Source organism: Chanodichthys erythropterus, chromosome 3 (assembly GCF_024489055.1).
Source record: "Chanodichthys erythropterus isolate Z2021 chromosome 3, ASM2448905v1, whole genome shotgun sequence".
Classification (NCBI taxonomy): Eukaryota; Metazoa; Chordata; class Actinopteri; order Cypriniformes; family Xenocyprididae; genus Chanodichthys; species Chanodichthys erythropterus.
In genome coordinates, this window is record NC_090223.1 from 36,283,383 (window position 1) to 36,302,497 (window position 19,115).

A 19,115-nucleotide genomic window follows, 5' to 3' on the forward strand; every position below is an offset into this window, starting at 1 on the left:
TGATTCTTTTGTGCAATCTGGCAACACAATGCAACCCAGGAAGAGATTCCAGCGTGGACGTGAGAAGTCACGTTGAATATTCTTTTGAAATACTGAGACTTCTTTAACATTTACGTGTTTTTTGCGATCGAGATTTTGTTGTCATTAGTACAGCTCTGCACATTTCTACATCTGATTGCGGTGATATAATCACTGCACGCTCAGTATTATTATTTTATTTGAATTGGCATATTTTTCAGAAGCCAGTAACAATTGTTATTTCTTTAGTTTTAGTTTGTTATGGCAGGTATTTCTACAAAGACTGTGCACGAAATCTTTCAGACTATGGAGTATGGATCATCCAGCAGCAGCACTGCAACTGCACAGGTAAAGCGCTGTCTCGTCGAGGGGGATTATCTTTGTATCTTAAATCTGCAACTTTTTATTACTTCAATCATAACAGCATGCTTCCACCTTTTCACCTAATGTGAAAATGATTTACATGTGACGGCTACATTAGGATGCATATGACAGCTCACGAGAAGAGCATGTGATGCTGGTGGTCCTCTTGATGTAAATTTGCATTAAAAACGATACTATGCGGATTGTCCTTCTTAATGCATGTCTCTAAAGAGGAATACTTTACCTAAAAAGAAAATTCAGTCATTTATTCATCCGCAACATCCAAATCCATATGACTCTTATGTAAAACACAAAAATGAGATGTTAGGCAGAAGGTTACGAACTGACAGCTTCAGTCACCATTCACTTCCATTGCATCTTTTTGCCTTACAGTGAAAGGTGACTGAGACTGTTAATGTTTAAGCCTTTTTTCACCCTTTATAAAAAGCCAAATAAAGGTTAAAACAACATTAATATAAGTAAGTTAATTTATTTTTGGGTAAAACTATCCCTTTAAGTACTGTGAGCAAAGTTCAAAACTGTTAACTGTTCATGTATTTTGTGAATGATCTACTGCAACCTTCACCCTGTTTTCACAAAGCCAATCTATTGGTTCTCTCAAAGAGGTGGAACACACCAACTACAGTTTATTTATTTAAATCAAACATGGTTGTAGTTTGAAGCATAAATTATCCGAGAAGTCAGAATTTTCAACAAAAGTTGAACCTAATTCTCATGTGTATAGTGTTATAATTTCTTTCCCATTTATGGGAGATGTGCTTTCCACTTAAACAAATAAGGAAAATGTCATTCTCTCCCTCAGTCCTGGCTGGAGAAGCACTCTCGCACTCTTGGCTTCTTCATTGATGGAAAATTTTCCAGCCCTGCAGACAGGCAGACCCAGGATGTGACTGATTCCAAAGGTGAACAATATTTGAACTTTTCCTCAAGTTCTTATCTGTTATCCAATCTTCTTTGCAATGAAAAGATAACTTCTCCTGCCCTCCTTGTCTCTCTTTACAACAGGGGTGGTCTGCAGCACTGTTTGTGCTAAAGATGAGGATGTTGCGTCTGCTGTCTCCTCTGCAGCTGGAGGCTTCAAAACCTGGAGTGAACTGAGCTGTTACCAAAGAGCCAAAGTGTTTCTCAAGTACTAGATCTTTTCTCGAAATAATGTCATAAATTAACCTATCACAATAATTGCAAGCTTAACATCATTAATAATATATGTTTGTGCCCCAGGCTGGCGAGTGTTCTGCAAAGACACAGTCAGTGTGTATCTGAGCTGTGTGAGCTCTCTCAGTCTTCCACCTCTCCTGCGGCGCTCATTAGACTGGCCCAATACTACGCCAGCTGGGCTCAACTACGAGACACACTCATGCCTGAGTGGACCCCGCAAGGTACGTGCGTGTTTAATCATTTATATCAATCTGAGAGACAGAACTCGTATTAAAAAGGGAGAAAATGTGTAATTGACTTCTGAGAAAATAAGCAGGAAGCATGATGGTGAGTCTGATGTCATGCTTTGCTCTCTCCACAAGGTGTCGTGGCTGTGGTAGTTTCAGATGACTGCTCTGTATATTTTCTTCTGCTCAAAGTTTTACCAGCCCTATCTATGGGTGAGTCTTTCTCCTAAAACAGACACTTTCATGTTTTGAAGTTTCACTCATGTCAGTTCCACTCTTCCATAGTGAATAAAGGGTAAGTCCTGACCTAAAACCTGATTTTAAATAACTTTAGGAAAAATAAAATCGACCTAGGTTCTCTGAACACAGTACACAGTATTCAAAAGTGTGAAATATTTGAGCCTACATGTCATTTCATGGCTGAGCCAATGGTAAACTGGAATTTTGGTTATTCTTTTGGTGGCACTGAAAACTTGCATGTTTCACATTTAAAGGTAATACTACTAATTATAATTTGTTTTCCTTTTGTTCTTGATCTTAGTATTGAAAGTGTTTTGAACATCGCCAGTGTAAAATTTTGTGTTCTTGGACATTTTTCAAAATTTTCATAATTCATAATTTAGAATGGCATAGTTCATTAGGAGGAGTTGTTGCCCGTGAATGTAAGCAGTTAAAGGTACAATATGTAACATTTTTGCAGTAAAATATCCAAAAACCTTTAGGCTAGTGTTATATATTTTGTCCAGCTGATTACTAACAATATCTCTAATGTTTTCAACTACTTGTAAATCATGAGAAAATTCCCATTCTAAACAGTGACACGGGGCAGTGCAGTCGCCTGTCAATGACGTCAGTTACCATTTGTTACCGCCTTTACTGACGTAGAAACCACATGACAACAGTGCCGTGGACAAATGCGGAAATAGTGTCTAGCGTCCAGCAAACCTCCTTATTTACTTTTTGCACGTTTTATGGTGGATTGTGTTACTTATTTATGGAACATAATTACTGTTTACCATCTGCCGCTGGTTCTGTCGACAAGGACAACTCCCGTAAACTCATGACCGGAAAAGCGGAAGCGGCGCCGGCGACTGTGTCATAAAAGTCCCGCTGCTCGTGAGGCGTGTGTTGATCAATCGCTCCAGCTCCTCGTTCAGCTCCCGCAACACTCGGTCCTGCTCTGCTTCATACTACAGTAACGTTAATAATCGCATCCACGAACATGAGTTCTTCCAGACTCCAATCCCTATTCTTTTGCACCGTCCGTTGAGATGGAGACCGCATGTCCCAAGTTTCCGCTCTAAAACTTGGCGTCATCAAACTACGCCTTTGTTTTGAATAGTCCTCTAGCAACCTCTAGCGGAAAGAAATATCACAAATTGTACCTTTAATTATCCTATCTGAATAAGAGGTGATGGTGCAAACCAAACTGAGGGACAACTATTATTTATTTGCCATCTATATTTATGTCCCTAGGCAATGCTGTTATTGTAGTGCCTGGCAAGAGTACCACTCTTCCTGCCCTTCTGTTGGCTCAGCTGTTTATGGAGGCTGGAATCCCTGCAGGAGTGTTGAATGTGGTGACAGGCAGTGAAGCATCACTGGCTGCCAAAGTGGCTCAAAATCCACAAGTGAACTACCTGACCTATAGTGGATGCAAACAGACCGGAGAAGCTGTGGCTAAAGCTACGGCTGGCTGGGGAGTACCCATGACTCTCTCCCTCACACACAACTCTGTGTGCCCTTTTATCATCTTTGATTCGGCAGACCTTGACAGTGCTGTGGATGGCGTGATAGAGCTGGCCTTTAAGAAGAAGAGAGATGTAAGAAGAAACAAAATACATCTATTTTAATATTTTAATATTATAATATTTAATACTATTTTTTTCTGTATTTTTGATCCAATAAATACAGCTGTGGAGAGCATAATAGACTTCTTTCAAAAACATTTAAAAACTGTTAACTATTAAACTGTAAAACTGAGTAATGATTCCAATATATAACCGGTTTTCAGCAGCATAGAAAATATGAAAATAAATAAAATATGGTGTTTATATATCTGTTATTTAATATTTAATGTATACTACTTATTTATTTATTTTAGTGGCTATTTTCAAAAGGAAACCCAGTTGACAGTGCTCCTGTCGTACTGCCATGGTCCACTGGGAGTGCTCACAGATAGAAAACCACTGCAGAAGAGCCATGTATTGAACATTTTGTTCATTTTGTAGAAAATATAAAATATTTATCTCTTTGCCTGCTTCTCTCTTTCTCTTCTCCAGTTCCATTGGGTGCTCTTTGTGCAGGAATCAGTGATGGACAGTGTTGTGGCCAGGCTCAAGTTGAGAATGGCCGGGATGAAATGTGTTTCTCTTGTCACTGAAACTGACCGGAAACTTATAGAGGTTGTTGTTCAGGAGGCACAGCAGCAGGGGGCAACAGTGTGTGGATTTTTAATTTAAATGTCACCAAAACAAATATTTGAGCACAGATTGTTACAGCATTTACTGGACAGATGCTTTCATCTTTTTTGTTTTCTTATTATTTTTCCATATTTTAGCTGATCCAGCCATGTTCTCCTCCTTCTACTGGTGGTCTCTACCCCCCTACTGTACTATGTGGTCTGGCTCCCTCCTGTGAGTCTGTGATTTCACCTCCTCCAGGCCCTGTGCTGCCTCTCATATCCTTCAGGAGCTCTGCTGAGGGAGTTACACTTGGTGAGGATGAAATGAAAAAGAACAGATTTATATGAAGGATATTGTTATATACGTATATATATGACAATACACACACACACACACACACACACACAGGGTTTTCGTGGGTTTTACAAAATGCCTTTAAAAGTCTTAATTTGACCTTCTACAATTTAAGGCCTTAAAAATGTCTTAAATTGGAGCAGAAAGTGTTAAATTCATTATCATGGCATTAAATTACGGCCCTATGATTTCCGTGATGCAGAAAACAGGTACGGATGTGCTTTTTGACTAATACAATTTATTTAACCATTAAAGCAGTAAAACTAAGACAAAAAATAAATAAAACGGATGCAAAATTAAATTGCATGCACTGCTAAAACAACAACAAAAAAAGATCTTCCTCAGGATTTTTGTTTTCCAGTACAAATATGTAAACAACCTTAAATCAATATACATTTACTTGACTGCCTTGAAGTCTTATTTTCTGAGAAATTGAACAAAATTTGCATGAAACTTCAAAAGTGTTGCTAATACAACTCATTGTGTGCTTCCTAGACATTTACATTTAGAAAACATATTGACATGTTACGTTCCCTTAAATTTATTCCTTAAATTTTCTTTAATGGTCTTTAAATGTCTTAAATTTACCTTCAGAAAACCTGCAGAAACCCTGAGATATATATCTCAGGGTTTCTGTTGAACATTTTGTTTACTGTGATTGTGTAGGAAATCACAGTCCTCATGGTCAGGCTGCCTCCATCTGGACTGAAGATTTGACTTTGGCTTTGGAGTCTGCAAAGAGGTGCATGCCTGGTCACATATGTCTGTTGTCCTGATCTCATTTTGATCTTATCTCTACCTTTATCTGTTTTTCTCTCACACCCCTTTTTTTTTATTTTTCCATAGTCTGTGCTTGGGTTCCGTGTGGGTGAACTGTCATTCTGTAATGGATCCCGCACTGCCTCTATGTGGACGAAGGGAGAGCGGGAATTGCACCGATGGAGGCAGAGAGGTATATAATAAAAATGACAAGAAGTGACATTTCATGTGCTGAGAATGGGCTTCAGTGGTGTGTAGGCCTTTGTTTCTGTTCTTTTGGTTTTTCTGTACCATTTTTCTGATTGGCTGTATGGTTTTGGTTGGTGTCTGATTCAGAATGTCTGACTCTGTGATTTCTGTTTCTCTATAGGGGCTGTATCAATTTCTTCGGCCATCTCTTTCACCCTCCCTCCCTCGATCCACTCCCAGCTCTATTAACTATGCTGCTTTTGGCTCTGTGGAATCCAAATTCATGATACCTGAAGGTTTTGATCCTTCCAGGTGGGTGTATTGTGGCTCATAGTTTAAAGGTGAACTAAGAAATGAATATAGGTTTAGTAGATAATGTCATAAACATTTAAACACAAACAGACCTGTTCCAGCTGGTATAAACATCTAAATGATTAAAGGTCAATCCTAGCCAGTATTTCAGTTTTATTGAGTTTAGATTTTAGCACTAACACCTCGTCTCTATAGGGTCATTCCGTGTCAACTCAACCAGAGGTCCCTGGCTAAATTATTTTTTTCTGGTGAAAAAAAAAAAACATAAATAAAACAAAAATACAAAAGCCAAAATGCCATGAATGAATATTTACTGAGTGATCCACTATTTTGTAAATACTGTAGGTGGGGGGAAAGATGGCAGCCTCATTATTTTAGTTTTTTTTGTACAGAGATTGGTAGATCTGTTAGTAATATCTAGTGACTTATGTGCCGATGGGGGCCGTTTAAAAAAATGGCAAAAGGCACTTTTTGTTTTTTTTGTTTTTTCTCCAAGTTTTGTGTGCCTCAAGTATTAAAGACATCTTAAAGGGGTAGTTCACCCAAAACTGAAAATTATGTCATTAATGACTCACCCTCATGTCATTCCAAACCCGTAAGACCTCGTTCATCTTCAGAACACGGTTTAAGATATTTTAGATTTAGTCCGAGAGCTTTCTGTCCCTCCATTGAAAATGTATGTACGGTAGACTGTCCATGTCCAGAAAGGTAATAAAAACATCATCAAAGTAGTCCATGTGACATCAGTGGGTTAGTTAGACTTTTTTTGAAGCATCTAAAATACATTTTGGTCCCAAAATAACAAAAACTAAGACTTTATTCAGCATAAAAGTATATGGTTCAGTATCAGAGATATGGGCTCAGTGCAGCTCCATGCAGAGCCTTTACCTGGGAAAGTTTATGAAATTTGGGTGATTTGACACCGAATGACCCTGTACCAAAATCATAATATTTTGCAAGATTGTCTTGCTACTGTTACTGACAATACCAGCAGCAGATTGTGTGGGACTTTCCACTCACCCCTCTCTTTGAAAATGAATTGTGACGCTGCTGGAAACATTTTCTGAGCAGCTTCCTGTACTATAGATTACTATACTTCCTTGCACTTCACTTACTACCTGTTTGCACCTTAGAAATATAATAAATGGTCTGTCATAAAAAAAAAAAACTCTCTTCACCTGCTAGAAACCAAAAATGGAGGCAGAAAGAATGATGATAATAACAGTATAGGTCAAGTAAATCAAATCACAAAATAAAATGCACTCAGCCTTCAATTCTTTTTCCATTGATATTAATGAATGTGCAACCTTTATAAATGTTGAAAAACACACTGTACTAAGAGGTAGAGGTGATTTGATTATGGGGTGTCATGCTAATTGACCACTACTGGTAAACTCAAACCTCCTGTTGTCTTCTTCTATAACCATTTCTCTCTGTCTCTCGCAGTGTCCCTCGCTTTTACTCACAGTTAGTGGGTGGTCAGTTGCGCAAAGCTGACTCGGGCTGCAGCAGGTCAGTGTTGGCCCCTGGGGGCGCTGTTCTTGCTCACTGCCCAGATGGAGGCAGGAAGGATGTCCGGAATGCAGTAGAGGCTGCCATTAAAGTCCAACCTGGGTAAGAGCATATGGAAAAATTCCTGTTGGTTTGAAAATAAAACATATGGACCAGTTTTGGTAGCCAACCTTTTTTTGGATGGCAAATATTGACAGAACTACTGTGATGAACTGCTGTCATTGCAGGTGGATAAAGAAGAGCCCTGCTACACGCTCTCAGTCCCTTTATTCACTTGCCGCCAGCCTGGATAAGAGGAGGCGGGACATGGCTACATCAATCCAAACTCAAACCGGCATCTCATTTGAAGAGGCAGAGAAAGAGGTGGAGCTTAGCATCTCCAGGCTCTCTGATTGGGCTGCACGTTGTGATAAAGAACAGGGTGGAACTCCAGTAAGAGCATACAGTGTTAGAATGATTATTCAATTAACCATAGATTTAATTTGCCTGCTTTTTTAAATTACATGTCCATCTTATTAAAGTTCCCGCCCCAGTCTGGCTCAGCCCTGTCAACTCCTGAGGCTTTAGGAGTGCTGGGAGTGATTCTCCCCAGCTCTAACCCACTGCTCTCTTTGGTGTCTCTGCTGGGGGCAGCTGTTGCCATGGGGAATGCTGTTGTCATGGTGCCAAGTGAAAAATACCCTCTTCCAGCTCTTGAATTTATACAGGTTTGCTACATTTTTTTTAATATAAATAATTACTCACCCTCATGTCGTTCCAAACCCGTAAGACTTTCGTTCATCTTCGGAACACAAATGATTTCTGTCCCTCCATCGACAGCTATGCAACTACCAATTTGACACTTCAAAAAGTTCATAAAGAGATCGTAAAACTAATCCATATGAACGGAGCAGTTTAGTCCAAATTTTCTGAAGAAACTAGATCGCTTTAAATGATGAACAGGTTTAATTTAGGCTTTTACTCATACATAAACATTCATCAACTCACACATCAGTTGTGATAAAGGAAGCTCAAGCATGTTTGCTTGACACATCGAGAACAAATGAGGTTCATTCTCGTAGGTTATGCCACACATTTTAAAACTTCTGGAAAAGGTTTGTTCTCACGAGTCAAGCTTGTTCGGTTGAGCTTCTGTTTATGTTCGCTGATCAATGTTTATATGTGAATAAAAGCCTAAATTCAATCTGTTCATCATATAAAGTGATGGTGTCTCTTCAGAATATTTTGACTAAAATGCTCAATTCATATGGATTAGTTTTTTTGGGTGAACTAACCCTTTAAAGAGGCTGATGGATTTGTAGCATGAAAGAAGATTGGTTTAATACAAAGGAGTTTGATCGTTCAGGGTTTAATAGGTAAGAAGCAGTAATTTATCTATAAGCACATTTTTATATATGTATATATTTATTTATGGCAGCAGGAGACACTTCACACTCCTCAGGATGCCTCCATTAACGTTCAGTTTCCAGAATAAATCTCCACATTTTAATTCTTTATTTTGTAATGGGTTCAACTTTTCTTTTTTTGCTCAAAGGTCCTGCAGGCCTCTGATATCCCTGCCGGTCTGGTCAGTATAATAACAGGGAGCAGGGATCAACTGACCCAGGCACTTGCCAACCACAGTGTTATTCAAAGCATTTGGTATTGGGGAAGTAAAGAGGTGAGGGGATTTGTTTTTTTTTCCACTCTTAAAATGGGACAAGTAGACATTGAAATATAGAAAAGATTGAGTATTTTATCTTGGCAGAGACATGATATTGCAAAGATGGTGAGCTCCATAATTTCTTTTCTGTTCTATAGAACTGTATAAGCATAAATGCTATTTTGACTGCTTTGAACGTGGGAAAATGTTCTGTCAGCACTGGCCTTACTGGAACTTCTCTTTTTAGGGCTGTCAGTTTCTTCAGTACTCCTGTATTAGTCCACTTAAACGTTTGTGGCTACACTGTGAAGAGGAAAAGGAGAAGGAAGCAGGCCGAAACTGGGCCTGCTCAGATCCCTCTCTTCAAGAAGAGCTTTGGAGGAAGGCTGTGGTCTGGAAGAGTATATGGATCCCTACTGCATAAAAACACTTAGTTTTAGGAGGTGAGGGGGCAGTAGTACATTCTGTTAAGTTTTCACACAAGCGGTTTAGACAACAGAGAGTGACTGGGGATGTTTCACTATCACAAAATTACTTTTTTATTGTTTCCCATGATAGACGGTTGTATTCTAACAAATAAAGAACTGTGATAACTAGTCTAACTTGTTTATTTCAAAACAGTAATAATGGTTTGATGAGTAATTTTTTAAAGTTTTTTTTTACAATGTAAGAAATATATTGCCATTACTGTACAAAACTAACAATTATTTGTTAAACACATTGTGCACTTGCATATTGCTGTGAATTTCAGCTCCCTGTTGTCATTTGAGAGAGCGCTGGTATGGTTATTATATGGATATAGATATGAAAACTGTAATTAAAAAGATGAAATCAGAAAACTGGTCTGGAATTAGTGTTACTCAGTGCTACTAAACCCCAAACTGAAATGAACACTACACATCCTGTCGAGTTCATTAAAGTTCCAAGCATAGTAACGTAATGCATAGCAGGAAGTGAATGGAGAAATGCTGCTGAGTCACAGTGAGACAGCAGAATGCCACGTCTTGTGAGCGTGTGTTTTTTTATTGCTGACACAAACTGAGGTCTCATATGCAATTTGATACCAAAATGCTTAGTCACTGTCACATGATAGATTACCTTTGTACCCTAAGGCAGTTAAATGGACAAAGACAAACAACTCCATATTAGGGTTATTTGAAGATTGTCTCATATGACATGTTGATAAAAAAATAATATTTTTAAGCCTTATTAAACTATTTTATTTCACTATTTTAACACAGATGTTTGATTATTTTGACCCAAGTGATCAAAGCCAAGTGTGGCAGGGGTTATTTCATCCTTTCCGTAAACAGTTTAAGGTTCAAACTTGAAATGTTTGTTGTGAAAATATAATGTGGCACAAATACAATGTTTATCAAAAGCAAACAACATGCTTAAGTATTTCTGTTCGTTTCCAAAAATTTTCTATCTATATATAATGTCTTTAATGCGAATCTAAGAATCAGGTTTACTGTTCAATGTTTAATTCCTTTACACCCCTTATGTAATGTAAATATGGTAAATCCTTGGTTAATTACAAAATTACATCGGATTTACCATTCTTAAATGTTAGATACTGTCTACATGTATCTAGAATGATAGATAATTTTCTGTTGGATTCGATTTGCCATTAATTAGGCTATTAAAAAAAAAAAAAGTGGAAAAACATTAAAATGTCTTGTCACCATTGTCTACTGACTCTCAGCTGACTGTTTTACCACTTCCTCATTCAGCTCGTTCTTTGATTGGCTGGTTTCACTAACACTGACGCATCATGTTGTGATCGTATATAAGACAAACGCGCACCTTCATTTCACTCACAGCTTCTGGACGATCCGAACAGGTTCTTGCTTCAACAGTGATTGAACGGAACTTCGAGCTCGTCGGAATTTCGCTTTGAAAAACTCTTAATTTATTATTTTTTTTACCAACCTTTTGATAATAAAACGACAAAAAAATCCGCCGAAATGGATTCTCAGATTCGCCAGAACTACGAACGCGACTGCGAGGCTTTGATCAACAAGATGATCAATCTGGAGCTTTACGCTGGCTACACTTACACTTCAATGGTAAGTTTCTAGTTTATTTAATAACATAATATTCCATATGGTGCATCATGCTTCTTGACGTTTTTCCTCATGGTTCGTATGCGCAACAGACTTGTATCTTGGATTTATTGTTCACTCTTCGTCATTTAGTTGCGTCTTTTTTCACGACGCCACGAATTTGCGGTGAACGACCTCCTAAGCGTTTTTAATCTCTTACCCATCGATTTTGTTTCCATCAGGCTCACTACTTCAAACGGGATGATGTCGCACTTCCCGGTTTCGCCAAGTTCTTCAAGGAGAACAGCGAGGAGGAGCGCGAACATGCCGAGAAATTCATGGAGTTCCAGAACAAGAGGGGTGGACGCATTGTCCTTCAGGACGTAAAGGTAACCACATTTGAAATGTGTAATTTCGAGGTTGAAATTTATGAGCAAAACGGACTCTATAGGTTCATGCATATTTGTAGAGGCCTGTTGAATTAAGGGGGGTATGGGGGCATCACGTGCTCACCGAGGTGTGTCTCTTTACAGAAGCCTGAGCGCGATGAGTGGGACAATGGGCTGGTCGCTATGCAATCTGCTCTTCAGCTGGAGAAGACCGTCAACCAGGCTCTGCTGGACCTGCATAAGGTCGCCTCTGAGAAGGGAGACCCTCATGTGAGTCCATGTACATTTGTCTTTAATGCTTTTGTTCCATTCTGATTTATTTAATTAAATGTTAAAATATTTTCTGGTGTCTTGTCCAACAGCTGTGTGACTTTCTGGAGACTCACTACCTGAATGAGCAGGTCGAGGCCATCAAGAAGCTTGGTGACCACATCACCAACCTTTCCAAGATGGATGCTGGAAACAACAGGATGGCGGAGTACCTGTTTGACAAGCACACCCTGCAAAGCTAAATGCAGACCTCTGCTTACTGCAGAACCTCCAGCTATGCTCTAGCCTTAAATCATCAAGCTAATGTTGTCGTGCAGCTCTTGGGCAAAATTTTAGAAAGATTGAAAAGTTAACATTTAGAGGCTACATGTCACTGTATAACGTGTATGGCACTTTGAATTAGCCATCAAGCCAATGCTTTCTTGAATGTACACTGGTTTTAATCTGCTGAATTTGGTGAATAAACATTTTTGGCTGGATTTACGTGTCTTGGTTTTGTTTCCTGAATTATGAAATTCAAATTTTCAACAAACAGAAGGCACTTTTAGAGGTAGTAGGTGAATGCAGAAGTGAAGCAGCGACAATGAAGTGTTTGAACCATGTGTCTTTTAGCAGTCTTTTTTTTTTTTTTCTTTCTGGCCTACAAAAGGGTAATGATTGAACTGTCTGTAAGATTGTGACAAATCAAAGTTTTTTACGGGGTTAACTGCTGCCAAATATGCATTAGATCTTGATGGTCCTTTTGATAACTACTTTTATTTCAAACCCTCATGCAGGAGGAAAAATATTCTAGAAGTTCAGGTCAAATGTTAACTGGTTAATTTGGATAGACCCACACCTATCAGGATTGGTTCAGTGACACTTTTTTTTTTTTTTTTTTTTTTTTTTTTAACCTCTTTAACATCATGAAACCTGGTAGATTAAAATCAGTGAACACCGGATCATCCTGCTCATTTTAACACAATACAGCTTATATTGATTATAACTAAATAGGCTCTGTTCAGTCTACTTAGGTTCATGAATAAATGCATTATGTAAACCTGAGTTGGGGCCCCAGTAGGCTATTCGTTATAGATTAAATGGACAAGAAATGTTTGTTATTGTGTATGAAAGGATGCAGTTGATTCAGTATTAGGTCACTAGTTTTACACATACCTCTAGTCTTTCTGACAAAAACCGTGAAGTTTACATCGACCACAGAAACTTAAAGGATTAGTTCACTTTCAAATTAAAATTTCCTAATAATTTACTCACCCCCATGTCGTCCAAGAAGTCCTTTCTTCAGTCGATTAAGAAGTCGATTCTTCAGTAATTATTTTTTTTGATGAAAACATTCCAGGATTTTTCTCCATATAGTGGACTTCAATGACCTCCAAACGGTTGAAGGTCAAAATTACAGTTTCAGTGCAGCTTCAAAGCCTATATGCAATCCCATACAAAGAAAAATAAGGGTCTTATGTAGAGAAACCATTGCTCATTTTCTAAAAAAATTTTAAAATTATATACGTTTTAACCATAAATGCTCATCTTGAACTAGCTGTCTTCTTCTCTATTAAAATCCCAGCAGTGTAGACACTGCTAAGTGTATTACTGCCCTCCACAGGTCAAAGTTTGAACTAATTGTTATATACTTGCACTAGCATATTATATATGACAATGAGTGGCTTGACACAAGGAATGCGACAGCTTAAACCCATGTCTTGCATATGTCTGTGCGTAGTGGTTCTTGAAGCACTGACTCCAGCTGCAGTCCACTCTTTGTGAATCTCCCCCACATTTTTTAATGGGTTTTGTTTCACAATCCTCTCCAGGGTGTGGTTATCCCTATTGCTTGTACACTTCTTTCTTCCACATATTTTCCTTCCCTTCACCTCTCTATTAATGTGCTTGGACACAGAGCTCTGTGAACAGCCAGCCTCTTTTGCAATGACCTTTTGTGTCTTGCCCTCCTTGTGCAAGGTGTCAGTGGTCATCTTTTGGACAACTGTCAAGTCAGCAGTCTTCTCCATGACTGTGTAGCCTACAGAACTAGACTGAGTGACCATTTAAAGGCCTTTGCAGGTGTTTTGAGTTAATTAGCTGATTAAAATGTGGCACCAGGTGTCTTCAATATTGAACCTTTTCACAATATTCTAATTTTCTGAGATACTGAATTTGGGATTTTCCTTAGTTGTCAGTTATAATCATCAAAATGAAAAGAAATAAACATTTGAAATATATCAGTCTGTGTGTAATGAATGAATATAATAAACAAGTTTCACCTTTTGAATGGAATTAGTGAAATAAATCAACTTTTTGATGATATTTTAATGATATGACCAGCACCTGTATACTGACCAGGCTCAACCCTGCTTACCTTCACTCAGAGTGCAGTTGATAGTTGCAGGTTGATCGCTGTATTACTGAAGCTTTCCTTTAATAACCCCGTACACCCTGGTATATTTTTACTTTTTTTTTTACATTCTTAAACTTTTTAATAAAAAATAAAATCAGCAGGAAGTCAGCCTTTCAGTGGCTCATCTCAGCTGTGGTGTATCAGCCATTCCTGAGTGAACACAATTTTGGACTGTAATTCCAATTGTCTATGAAAAGTCAAGTGCAAAAAGTAAAATATTTGTATTTTAAATATAAGAGCCTTAGTATTCTAAACTGCACTAAGTTATTAAAAATATTAAATGAAGTAAAACTTTTCTGCAATTTAGGGTCATACAACAATACTAGGAAATAAATAATATTTCACACATTTCAACATTTACTCTCCTGATTCAGTCCCACACAAAGCATTCTGGGTACTTGAAATCCACTGTCCAGTTTCAGTTGTTGACAAAAATGAATAATGTATTCCCAACAAGATTGAGCAAACTTCTATTATCTACAGATTTATGTAGATTGCTTCTGCTGATGTTCTCAATTTTTGTGTTTGTGGAATGGATTGGTTAGTGTGCAGTAACTCGTTCCTGTTCATCTGCCCATGTCTGTACATGATGTATCAGTTTAAAACTTCACTCCCAGTTCTACGACACTCACAGAATGACAATTATGTTTGACGTGATTCTGCAACATCCGCATTCTTGATTCCTGAAGAATCTGTTGCTTCCGTGTGGGTTTATTATGTATCGTGTCATGTTCAGAAGGAGTGGTTACTTTACAATTCACTATATTGCAATATAACAATATATTCCCACTATAAAAACAGCTTTTAAAATTATTGGAAATAAACGGATAGTTCAAAAATAAAACTAATTTACCCTCATAAACCTGTATGATAAAAAATAAAAATAAAAAAATTGTTGTTTGTTGTTTGTGAGTAAATGATGACAGAAAATGTGTCTTTTATCTTTAATGTTTTTGTAAAGCATTTCAGAATTTCATTCTGTGTTACTGAAATTATTAAAGCCCTTTAATTTAAAAATAGTTACAATCTTGAGTGTTTGTTGGTGTGTTTTTATATATATATAAAATGTAATGCAACAGAAGATACAGTGGATATCCTGTTTAAATGAGAACAATACAATGGATTTTTGGTGAAAAAGGTTATGGCAGGTGTAAAAGTGAAGATTACACTCCTGAACTGAGCTGATCAAGTAACAAACATACATGTTTTCTAATTGCTGAGTCACAGCAATACAGCTGTGTCATGTCTGTATCCGTTTCTATTTGCTGCTGACAGACTGAGAGTTCATACTGGTTCAAACACGTGCTTTGTTATTGTCATTCTTATGACCAAGTGGAACATGATGAATCTCATCACTGTTGTTATTTCAGAATCGAATGAATCGAAAATGAACTCTGGAAAATTATTTGCTTAATTGTTCGGTTTGAATGTAACATTGCAATAAAAGTCAAACAGGGTTAAACTGTGCTTTTTACAATATAGGAATCATGGGACTAGACCAGGCCCTCTTCAGATCTATACCATACCATAAAATCCAAGGTTGCAAAATCTTATTTTGTCACTGCTGACGACTGCATGTTGTGTGCCACATGAATAGATTATGTGACACATGAATAGATTAAATGCACAGTCAGGTTTTATTTATTTGTTTCCATTAGCTAGCAGGTTTATTTTTTAATATTTTATTTATCTATTTTTTAAGATGGATGGTGGATATTTTTCATTATACTCCCATTGATGAAACAATGTAAATGCACATTTGATTAACCATAGATTAGATTATACAATGCCTTCAAATTTAGATTTAGATGCAAATAATTCTTTTTTTGGGCATTTAGTATTACTTGAAGTACCCTAGCTGTAATTAAAAACAATTAGGGTGAACGAACAAAATATTAATGATAACATTGTAGTCAATATGCTTTTTGTTCTGCTTTTTTGCACAATAAAACCCATATTTAATTATATGCTGCTTTGCATATCTTGCCAAATAATTGTCTTCTTCCCAATATAACATATTCCTTATATTTAATTGTTTAATAGAATCTGAAATGTCATTAAATGCAAATAATGAAAACATCCCCTCCAGACATAACTTTTTTTGCTGCATCACTATTGAGTATCCTGTTGGTGAGTGATTTGTGACCGCAAAACCAGCAGAAAGGGAAAAAATATAAAACTGTTTCAAGCTTTTAAGAGTTAATCATCAACCTTGACCCAGGAGAGACTAGTGAACGGCTGATTCCACCTGCAGCATCAGTGTTGGGGGAAACAAGCAAAAAATAGCTTTGTTTGTACTCGTATTGTTCTCAGGGCACAGCTCAGTGTCAGGTGTGGTTACACTTGTTGCTGACACACACTGAGAGTGCCTGTGCTGATGTAATAATGCTTTGTCATGTCTCCTGATTGATTTTAAAATTAAAGGCAATGCAATAAAATAACCATTTGGGGTTCCACAAAGAACCTTTTACTGAACAATTCTAAAGAAAGTGAAGAACATTTAAAAAAATCTGTGCATTGGAAAAGTCCCATGGATGTTAAAGGTTCTTCATGAACCATAGATTCCAAAAAATAAACTTTATTTTTAGGAGTGGAGGATAAGGGCTAGCTATCACATGGAGAAGGTGCCACAGTTACAAAATTACAATTACAGAGATTATTGTGTTGTGGTTGTTGTTTTGTTTTTCTAGCAGTGGTTTTGTATGTTGGTTTCCTCATATTGTCTTGCGTACTCTATTTGAGATAAATAATATAATTTGCAGCCCACCTAAATCCTGAGGTTAGCCCACCCTGATAGTCCTGTGAGCTGGAACCACCATTAGACACCTATGGATAAATGGCTTGTAAACATTTCACTTTGTTTTTTGATCCATAGAGCTCATTTAACAGAGTATAAACAGCCAAACAGTTGTATGAAGGCAGAAAATCAGCGTGTCTGGATATAGATTTGACCTATAGCCTATTCGTCGTGAAAATACAAAGTGGCACAATTGTGTCATCAGAAGTGAGCAAGTTAAAGGTTTGATACAAGAATAGGTAGGCTACTAAAAAAATTATTTCCTGTTGGATTTTAATGATTTATGAAGACGGGAATAAAACACACAACTATGAAAGCTGATATGGTCTTTGTTATCCCAGAAACTGTCAGTCATGTCTCTTCCTCATTCAGCTCGTTCTTTGATTGACTGGTTTCACTAACACTGACGCATCATGTTGTGATCGTATATAAGACAAACGCGCACCTTCATTTCACTCACAGCTTCTGGACGATCCGAACAGGTTCTTGCTTCAACAGTGATTGAACGGAACTTTTATTAATTTAAATCCATTTAAATTTCTTATTTATTTTGCACCAAAGTTGTGATAAAAAAAACCCCCCGCTGAAATGGAGACTTCTCAGATTCGCCAGAACTACGAACGCGACTGCGAGGCTTTGATCAACAAGATGATCAATCTGGAGCTTTACGCTTCCTACATATACACTTCAATGGTATTTATTTCTTTTTTATTCTGTTCTCCGAACTTTTGCTAGTCGTATCGTGATTCTTTTCCTGCACTCTTTAAAGATAACAGAATTAGAAATTAAGTTACACTGAAAAACAACAATGTTATGAGTAATGATTATGTAGATGCAGCCAGTCATTATACTTCATTATTGTGCACCTGTAAAAATAAATTTTGACAATATTGACGGCACTTCATGCGTTTTTAGCTTGAGGTGCTGCTGCTAAATGTGTTTTTGTTGTCGTTGTTGGACTCTACTTAAGTCCATTCTTGTGATTTTGCTCCAATCAGGCTCACTACTTCAAACGGGATGATGTGGCTCTTGCTGGGTTTGCCAAGTTCTTCAAGGAGAACAGCGAGGAGGAGCGCGAGCATGCCGAGAAATTCATGGAGTTCCAGAACAAGAGGGGTGGGAAAATTGTCCTCCAGGACATCAAGGTGCTTGACCGGATTCTGAACTAATCAGTGTAACCCTGTTTTATTGGTACAGGCAAAGCTGACAGAAATATTATGGAAAATAGCCTAATGGACTGTTGAATTAAGTAATTCAACAATTCAACATTGTAAAAGTGCAGTAAGCAAAAAGAAAAATGCTGTTGATATTTGAAATTGACACTACTATCCAAAAGAAACACACTCCTCCCTCAAAATAGCAAACACTGCAACACAGGTGACGACTAACAGCTGGTGCATCAGACAGTTCACACAAGTATAGATGAATCAGCTTTGACTGCCGCCCAAGATATAATAATGAAAATGAACACACAAGTGAAGATGACACAAGAGTATACAAGCAAGACTTTGATGTTAGTCGCCAGCACACCAGCTCCAGATAAACGATGACACTCAAAACTGTTCTGTCACTACAGCTAATATTACAACAACAGCATATGTTGTTTCTGTGAAACCTCAAAAACAGCGTTACTCATGTATTGAGTAGAATTAAAAGGGTCCTTGCTTATTCATGCGTTTGTTTCTCTCTTCAGAAGCCTGATCGTGATATGGGGGGAAATGGACTGATCGCTATGCAGGCTGCTCTTCAGCTGGAGAAGACCGTCAACCAGGCTCTGCTGGACCTGCATAAGGTCGCCTCTGAGAAGAGAGACCCTCATGTGAGTAACCCTCATTTGTTTTAGTTGAGACTCCCTATACATGCTTTTTAAAACAGTGTCACATCTTTTCTGGGAAGTTTGCATTCTAAATTGTTTTCGATGTCTTGTCCAACAGCTGTGTGACTTTCTAGAGACTCACTACCTGAATGAGCAGGTCGAGGCCATTAAGAAGCTTGGTGACCACATCACGAACCTTTCCAAGATGGATGCTGGAAACAACAGGATGGCGGAGTACCTGTTTGACAAGCACACCCTGCAAAGCTAAGTGCAGACCTCAGATCATTTTACATGAAGAAATCCGCTTTCATCAGGCCTTTACTGTTGAATGTACACTCATTGGTTTTAACCTTGTGAATTTGATGAATAAACATTTTGGCTGGATTGATTTGTCTTTTTATTTATTTAAAATTGTGATCATAACGTGGTCTATATCCAGTGGT

The 19,115-nt window shown here is 37.8% G+C and overlaps 3 protein-coding genes across 3 annotated transcripts; all 3 read left to right on the top strand.

Annotated features, from left to right (window-relative positions):
* Positions 1-47: 47 nt before the first annotated feature.
* aldh16a1 (aldehyde dehydrogenase 16 family, member A1) lies at positions 48-10,631 on the top strand. The gene is made up of 16 exons (XM_067381983.1): positions 48-366; positions 1,205-1,304; positions 1,408-1,531; positions 1,624-1,781; positions 1,923-2,000; positions 3,264-3,610; positions 4,070-4,228; positions 4,348-4,504; positions 5,213-5,288; positions 5,393-5,498; positions 5,676-5,806; positions 7,253-7,420; positions 7,546-7,750; positions 7,840-8,025; positions 8,853-8,978; positions 9,208-10,631. The coding sequence occupies exons 1-16, from the start codon at positions 280-282 to the stop codon at positions 9,382-9,384; spliced, it is 2,385 nt and encodes a 794-aa protein (XP_067238084.1). The 5' UTR covers positions 48-279; the 3' UTR covers positions 9,385-10,631.
* Positions 10,632-10,782: 151 nt separating this feature from the next.
* LOC137017587 (ferritin, middle subunit-like) lies at positions 10,783-12,143 on the top strand. Its single transcript, XM_067381984.1, has 4 exons — positions 10,783-11,029; positions 11,248-11,394; positions 11,539-11,664; positions 11,757-12,143. Exons 1-4 carry the CDS (start codon positions 10,928-10,930, stop codon positions 11,904-11,906), a joined length of 525 nt encoding a protein of 174 aa, XP_067238085.1. The 5' UTR covers positions 10,783-10,927; the 3' UTR covers positions 11,907-12,143.
* Positions 12,144-17,430: 5,287 nt separating this feature from the next.
* Positions 17,431-19,079, top strand: LOC137017589 (ferritin, middle subunit-like). The gene is made up of 4 exons (XM_067381987.1): positions 17,431-17,549; positions 17,855-18,001; positions 18,550-18,675; positions 18,791-19,079. The coding sequence occupies exons 1-4, from the start codon at positions 17,445-17,447 to the stop codon at positions 18,938-18,940; spliced, it is 528 nt and encodes a 175-aa protein (XP_067238088.1). The 5' UTR covers positions 17,431-17,444; the 3' UTR covers positions 18,941-19,079.
* The last annotated feature ends 36 nt before the right edge of the window (positions 19,080-19,115 follow it).